Source organism: Propithecus coquereli, unplaced genomic scaffold, assembly GCF_000956105.1.
Source record: "Propithecus coquereli isolate 6110/MARCELLA unplaced genomic scaffold, Pcoq_1.0 Scaffold235, whole genome shotgun sequence".
In the NCBI taxonomy this organism is placed as follows: domain Eukaryota; kingdom Metazoa; phylum Chordata; class Mammalia; order Primates; family Indriidae; genus Propithecus; species Propithecus coquereli.
This window is the reverse complement of record NW_012147897.1, coordinates 4,077,192-4,085,362: the sequence shown is the minus strand read 5'-3', so window position 1 is coordinate 4,085,362 and position 8,171 is coordinate 4,077,192. Positions and strand designations below refer to the sequence as shown.

The 8,171-nt window shown below is 34.5% G+C and overlaps 1 protein-coding gene across 1 annotated transcript in view; it reads left to right on the top strand.

Annotated features, from left to right (window-relative positions):
• Window positions 1–8,171, top strand: part of PGM2L1 (phosphoglucomutase 2-like 1) — a 48,212-nt gene that overhangs the window by 34,570 nt on the left and 5,471 nt on the right. The window contains exons 7-12 of the mRNA XM_012645586.1: window positions 2,818–3,007; window positions 3,322–3,419; window positions 4,107–4,287; window positions 6,009–6,102; window positions 6,411–6,540; window positions 6,774–6,963. Of these exons, the coding sequence (XP_012501040.1) occupies window positions 2,818–3,007; window positions 3,322–3,419; window positions 4,107–4,287; window positions 6,009–6,102; window positions 6,411–6,540; window positions 6,774–6,963 (883 nt within the window). The remainder of the gene's footprint in view (window positions 1–2,817; window positions 3,008–3,321; window positions 3,420–4,106; window positions 4,288–6,008; window positions 6,103–6,410; window positions 6,541–6,773; window positions 6,964–8,171) is intronic.

The window sequence follows — 8,171 nt, the reverse complement described above, 5'->3', positions numbered from 1 at the left end:
AAAAAGAAAAATCCAACTAATAAATACAGAAGGAATACTAGAAGTAGAAAATCACTATTTTGTGACCTCTAATAGATAATGTATCTAAGCACTGATTATCAAGGGCTGACAAAATGTTGATTTCATTTCATCAAATAAAATGTTGATGGGAAATCAAGTAGGTGAAATATTAATGGGAAAGTTTATGATGGGAGAAAAAATGTTGATGGGAAATTTTATGGTGGAAGGATTAGTCTGAGAAGACACTGTTGAATCTTAATTTAACGTCATTAAAAATAAGATAGACATTATGTGCCTTGCCTTGTGAGTCAATAGAAAATTTGCAGCACTTATTCTTGCCTAAAGAATTGAAACTGAATCTAATGGTGCCTCTAAATTCAACTACCTATTTACCAAAAAAAAAAAAATAAGAAAGAGGAGCATGTTAATACCAAAAGGAGATAATCTGCATACTGAAGATATGGGAAATTCTACGGGGCAAATGATCTGAATCCTTCAACAAATAACATGGAATTTGGAGAAGGAAGGGAGGAACATTTATAAACTAAAAGTGACTTGAGAGATGAAACAACTAAATGATGTGGACCTTGTTCAGGTTCTAATTCAAGTAAACCAGCTATTAAAAACCAACTGAGATAGTTGGGGAAAATTTGAACACAGGGTATTATAAGACATTAAGAAATTATTATTAATTTTGTTAGATGTGATAATGGTTTTATGGTTATGTTTGTAAATACTAAAGCATTTTAATATAAAATAATATATCTTGAATAAATGAAACTAGATTGACAGAATATTGGTAAATGTTGAAGCAAGGTGATGGGCATATAGATGTTAGGTATTCTCTATTCTTATGTGTACGTTTGAAAGTTGTCATAATAAAATTTTATTTTTATTTTGTAATAAATTTTATTTATTTTGGGGAGTGGTTAGTAAATGATCGGTAAAGATATAGAAAGTTTTGCTATGGAAAAGACCAAAGAAACAGGAACTAGATGCTAATGGAAATGATGCAAGAGAGGAAGGGTAACCAAAATATTAATACTAAAGTTCTTGAGTGAGCGGAGATGGGGACCAGAGCAGAAGTAGAAGGGTTGACCTTTGACAGAAAGAAAACTTGATCATTGTTGTCAGATGGAAGAAGGAAAAGATATTTATGGATGCTAATGGGGTTGTAGATTTGGTGTGGGAAGAATAGGAGGTTCCCATCAGATGGCTTCTCTGTCTCAATGATGTATGAGAGGAAGGGAGAGGAAAGGAATAAAGAAAGAAAAGAAGGTATTAATTAAATCACCATCTTAGAGAGTAAAATGTAAGCATTTGGGGTAATGAAGTAGAACTGCCTGACAGTGTTGAGTGTCTATTGAAAGTGAAGCTGTTCAATCCTTTTGAGAGATTTACTCTAGCAATATTTAGCTATTTTGGTACAGGCCTGGAAAAGGTACTTAGCTGGGTTCAACAAGGGTTGGGGTATGGGAGAGTCAAGGTAACCAAAGTGACATAGAAGATAGTGATTGAAATGGGGTACCTTGGAATCTAAGCTGGACATGAAAGAAAGTAAAGGAGGGATCTGCTGGAGAGTGAAAAAGACCAGTTAGGAAGTTTTTGTGATGGTTCTGGTAGATGATACTTACATAGAGTTTAACTTGTTTAGGGTAATGGCACAGCAGATGGAGGGAAGATATCCAGGTCAGGAAGATGAACCACAAAGGAAGAATGCAGTTGAATTAAAAAATCTTTTGATCTTTAAATTAATACCACATAGTTTGTTTTTAAAAATATGCTACATATCCGATATAGGGCTGATAACTAGAGTCTATGTAGAACTCAGGAAAATCAGCAAGAAAAAAATCAAACAACCCCATTAAAAAGTGGGCAAAGGACATGAACAAAAACTTTTCAAAAGAAGACAGACTAATGGCCAAAAAACATATGAAAAAATGCTCAACATCTCTAATCATCAGGGAAATGCAAATCAAAACCACATGAGGTATCACTTAACTCCAGTGAGAATGGCTTTTATCAAAAAGTCCCAAAACAATAAATGTTGGCATGGATGCAGAGAGATAGGAACATTCATACACTGCTGGTGGGACTGCAAACTAGTACAACCTCTGTGGAAAGCAATATGGAGATACCTCAAAGAGCTAAAAGTAGAACTGCCATTTGATCCAGCAATCCCATTACTGGGCATCTACCCAAAGGAAGAAAAGACATTCTATAAAAAAGACATCTGCACTAGAATGTCTATAGCAGCACAATTCACAATTGCAAAGATGTGGAAACAACCCAAGTGCCCATCAATACATGAGTGGATTAATAAAATGTGGTATATATATACCATGGAGTTCTACTCAGCCACAAAAAACAATGGTGATATAGCACCTCTTATATTATCCTGGATAGAGCTGGAGCCCATACTATTAAGAGAAGTATCCCAAGAATGGAAAAACAAGCACCACATGTACTCACCATCAAATTGGTATTAACTGATCAACATTTATATTCTCATTTAGTAGTAACATTCACTGGGTGTCGGGCAGGTGGGAGTGAGGACAAGGGGATGGGTATATTCACACCTAGTGCGTGCGGTGTGCACCATCTGGGGGATGGACATGCTTGAAGCTCTGACTTGGATGGGGCAAAGGCAATATATGTCACCTAAACATTTGTACCCCTGTAATATGCTGAAATAAAAAAAAAACCTTAGACCTCTGCTGAAGGCTTTCGTCACCCTTTTCAGAATTTGACTATTTTTAATTATATCATAGATAACAAGTTTTATGATATTGATCAAATGGTGATTTTCCTTTACAGGGAGTTAAACTCAAAAACCACCTTGAAATTTGTGCACACATCTTTTCATGGGGTCGGACATGACTATGTGCAGTTGGCTTTTCAAATGTTTGGTTTTAAGCCTCCAATTCCAGTACCAGAACAAAAAGATCCTGATCCAGACTTCTCTACTGTTAAATGCCCAAATCCTGAAGAAGGAGAATCCGTGCTGGTATTTTTTTTAAATATTTAAATTACTAGTTTATTAAACCATTAGAACAGATAGAACTCATTGGCAATTCAGAGATTACTTACAAAAGCAGAAACCACTGTAGTTTATGTCTTTTAGATTATATTGGAGCCATAGGCTGTATTTTCTTAAAAATTTCTATGGTGGGTTCCTGACTTTTAGGCTTCTTACATTAAATTTAGCCAACCTATATGCCTCCTAAAATTCATATCACTAACATAGTGTCTACATTTAGAAATATTAACACTGAATTTAGGTTCTTCAATACAATACAGCTTTTTGGGTTACTATTTCAGGAACTTTCTCTGAGACTGGCAGAGAGAGAAAATGCCCGAATAGTGCTAGCCACAGATCCTGATGCAGACCGACTGGCAGTGGCAGAACTTCAGGAGAAGTAAGTGCAATCTGTTATTTGATTAAAAGCTTGAACTTTGCAAAGCAATTTTCAATTTTAAGTCTTACAGACTCACTGAAAATATGAAAAAATCAAAAAAGAACACAAATCTCCTATAAGCCCACCATCCAGAGATAACCACCCAAGTTGATACTTTGACATTTCCTTCCTATCTTTTTTCTACTCAAATATTTAAATATATAATTGTTTTTGTAAAATTGTGATCATAGTATATATAGTTTTATATCTTGATTATTTTCTGCTTCAGTTGTACTGTTAGCATTTCTTTCCCTGTCCTTATATATTGTTTAAAAAATTAATTTTAAAAATGGCACAGTATCTTACCAGATTGCTTTGTCAATATTATCATTTCCTAATCTTGGTCCTCTGGGTTGCTATGTATTTTTGCCATTATAATATGGCAGATGTCTTTACATAGAAAGGCTTAAACATCTCCTACTCATTAAGTAGGAGAATAAAAGTAACAATGTAATAACTTTCCAAAAGACATTGCAACCATTCCTACCCGTGGTCGGTTAGAAAAAAAGTCGTAGGAAATGTTTTCTCAAAATCCCATATAATAGTTTTTGGTTTTTCCTGTCTGACCTAATTTGTAGGACTTAGAGTCAAGGAGTTTCAATGAGAAGTTACAAAGGTCCTTACTTTGAATGTTCATTCTCTCTACAGTGATCGTTGGAAAGTTTTCACAGGGAATGAGCTGGCAGCTTTGTTTGGGTGGTGGATGTTTGATTGCTGGAAGAAAAATAAATCAAGAAATACTGATGTGAAGAATGTTTACATGTTAGCCACCACAGTCTCTTCTAAAATTTTGAAAGCAATTGCACTTAAAGAAGGATTTCATTTTGAAGTAAGAACAGACAATATCTGTGCACTACTTTTCTAAACCTATTTCTATATGTAAAAGATATCTCCCTACCAAAACTGACTTTCATTGATTTCATTTGTAATTCCCCCATTTTTTCTAACTCTGTTAATACTTGTTTAATCTTTTTTGATAGTGTAGATATGTTGAGCCAAATTCATGCAGTACCGTATGTGATTTCTGGGAATAAGATGAGATATTCTTTTAAAATTACGTTGACACTTATTATTCCACACAACAACATCTGGTTTTCCCACTGGGAAAATCTGGCTCCTGGTGACCTCATCAGTAACACAGACTCCATTCCAAAAAATTATAGGTGTCAGCAATCCCTTGCTTAGGTCCTTTAAGCACGGTCTTAAGAAACTTTAAGTAGTCTTCTAAATTGCAAATTAATATCCAGTGATTCTGCATTCAAAAAACAAGTAGTGGCTCTTGATCTGCCCAGATCCTTAACTTTGTGAACCTCTGGCAGTTAAGCTGACCATTTTTGCAGCTTCTGGGACTAAGCTGCTTTTCCTCTGCCACCTTTGCCAAATATCAGTGAAAAGGTTACCTCTGGGCATTTTTCTTGAGCCATAGTCAAGCTCGGGGTCTTAACACTAACTGGCTGAGTAAAAAGAAAGTTGTGCTTGTCTTTATGAAGTATGAAGTAGAGCTTTCAATCTTAGACTTTCTAAAACACAAATAGCAAAATAGAAGATATTGAAAGTTTATTCGAGCCTAAGATTCCAAATTACAATAATGTGAATGTTTTCCTTGTTTATATCTATGGCAAGAAAAATGTATAGTGAGCATAAAAAAGAAAAAAAGAACATGCTTCTAAAGGTAAATATTATAAATTTGCTTTTTTTATTGTTGTGATGGGAAGATTTTTGGCTTTTTTGTTTTTATCTTTTGGTGAGGAGGTAAGTAGAGGGGTTAATTAGGAAACTTAGTAATGGTGAGCTTTAGAATTAGGTGTATCACATATTTTTTCTGTTGACTGTAAAACATCATGTCTTTAAAGTGAGCAGCAGCTCATTAGATGAAAAATCCTCAAATCTAATTACTAAAGTAGTACTTAGTAACTGTCTTGGTGGTTTTATTTAGGCCACAATATTATGGGAAGGTACACTTGGTTCAAGCATATGTTGTGATAATGTTAAAAGTGCATCACTAAAAGGCTTCATGGCCTTTGATTACTCAGGGAGACTAAATCCACCAATCTTCACAGGTACTCCTATATTAGTGGTTATATTAATAATACCGTTTAAAGAACAGTTTCTGAGAAGCAGTATAATTGATTCCCAACTCCATCTCTTATATGCAGCATAATCTTGGGCAAATTTAACCTTTGAGCCTCTGTTTCAGCAACAGTGTGAACATTAAAAAAGATAATGTAAAGCACCTATTATAGTACTTAATAAATAGTAAGTGATCATAGTGTGTTTGTGTTACTTTGTGACTATATACGTCACTTGTAAATATTGGATTATATTTGGCATAAATAACCTATTATACTCAATAGTAGGTCATCAGTAGTGGCAGTGTGTATAATTATGGCACTTTGTGACTATATGTCTACCACTGTATAAATCCTTGTGGATCAAAGATCTTAACAGAAGATCACTATATGAGTGTTATGTGCATTTAGTGGCAGATTTTTCTCTCAAATGTATTTATGAGAGAGTCACTTAACTGGAGTGGCCTCCTCTGCATTTCAGGAAACATTACCAGGTTTTAAATGGATTGGAAGTAGGATAAAAGACCTCCTGGAAAATGGGAAAGAAGTCCTTTTTGCATTTGAAGAGTCTATTGGTATGTAGTAAATATTAAAACCTTTGAAATTTGATTGAGAGAATTTTTTTAAATGTAATTCTGTAGAGAGGAATTTTTGTCTTCTGCTTTTATATTTTGAGTTGTAAAAACTATAGCAAACTCAGAAATTTATAGATACATTTCTTATCAGAAATTAAAAGAACCAAGTGTCCCCTAAATACGTTCTGTATTGATGGGTTTCATCTATTGCTAGGCTTTTAAATTCACTGGTCCTTCTGAAGAAATGTAACACTATTGACATTATAGGCTTAAGTTTTCCTCTTTTCTAAATGTTTTTTAATTCTCAGGTTTTCTGTGTGGAACTTCAGTTTTGGATAAAGATGGGGTGAGTGCAGCCGTTGTTGTTGCCGAGATGGCATCTTACCTGGAAGCCATGAATGTAACATTGAAACAGCAACTAATTAAGGTTTATGAAAAGTAAGTTCTACTATTATGAATTTCACATGTTAGATTTTCCTTTCTTTATGTCTTAGCCTTAGTTTTCTAAATTTGTGCTTAAGGAATAGTCAATCCTTTTTTAAAAAGTATTAAAATTATCTGAATTAAGGATTGCCACTTTCTACAAAATACTATAATAGGCTTATCTTTAATATTTACTTTTCTAAAGAGTTACCCGAAATCTGATTTTAGCACTTTAAATCTTTGTGCAGATATGGTTATCATATTTCAAAAACTTCATATTTCTTATGTTATGATCCACCTACCATCAAAAGTATATTTGAAAGGCTTCGTAATTTTGATTCTCCGAAAGAATATCCAAAATTTTGTGAGACATTTGCTATACTGCATGTACGGGACATTACCACGGGATATGACAGCAGTCAGCCTAATAAGAAATCAGTAAGTATCTATTTTTTTCAAACAATTTAGAAAATTTGATAGCTCATGTCACCAAAAAGTCTAGAGGTAGGACAGATTTCACATGAGACTCAATCCAGTTTCCTCATGCTTACTAGTTTATTATAAAGGTTACAATTTAGGAACAGCCAGATGGAAGAGACCTACAGGGCAAGGCACTGGGGGTGGGGGGTGTGGAGCTGCACCACCCCCCAGCACACCTGTGTGTTTACCAGTCCAGAAGCTCCTGTAAGTACCTGTTATTTTAAAAAAAGTTTTTAACAATTTGTAATAATTCATATGATAGTAAAGTGGTGGAACTTCAGGCCTGTAAGTTTCTTAAGACTAGGACCCATTGTTTTACTCCAGAGCAATATTAAGTAACTGGTCTTTGTGACTCTGATCCTATCCTCATCACTCACCAAATAACAATCTATACTGTCTGGGGTGAAGTGGAGAGAGAGAGAGAGAGGGAGGGAGGGAGGGAATGTGCAGTAATGCTAAATAATGTTGAAAATAAAGTCTAAACGCATAAATTTCAAAGCCATACATCTAATTTTAACTTCCCTTTCCAACCTTATTCCCTATACCTCAAGCCAAACAGAACTTACAGTTACATACATATATATTTTTTTAATCTCTATATTTTTAGTCAAGCTGTTTTCTCAGTTCATCTTTTCTTCCTACTGCTACAGATCTATATGTCTGCCATTATTTAGGACTTAAGGCAAATGTCATCTCCTGCACATGGGATCTCCCAGGTCCCTGCATTATGGGACCTCCAGGCCCCGTAATCATATATGTCTTCCTTCTGAGGTTTCATTACATAGTATGCCTTCCTCCTGTCATTTGTTACTTTCTATTTTATGTTATCATTGTGTTGTACATGGCCTCAGGTGCTCAATAAATATTTAGAGGCCATAGATTGCTGATCTGATTCATTTTGTTGTTGTTGTTGTTATGATGATGATGATTAGCCTAAATTTTCATTTGTAATGTCCTGATGTTGTCTCAAGATTCTAGGAACATAATATATTTCGGAAAATCTTCAGCTTCTTGTGTAGACTATTACCCATATTCCATTTTTGCATATCTATCCAGTCAACAAATATTGGTTCCCATTTGTTGATATTCTGTGTATGTGCATGTGTGTGTCTATTTTTGTCTTTGTAAATTACTTGAAGAGAAGAATCAAATCTTTTGCTTTTTTT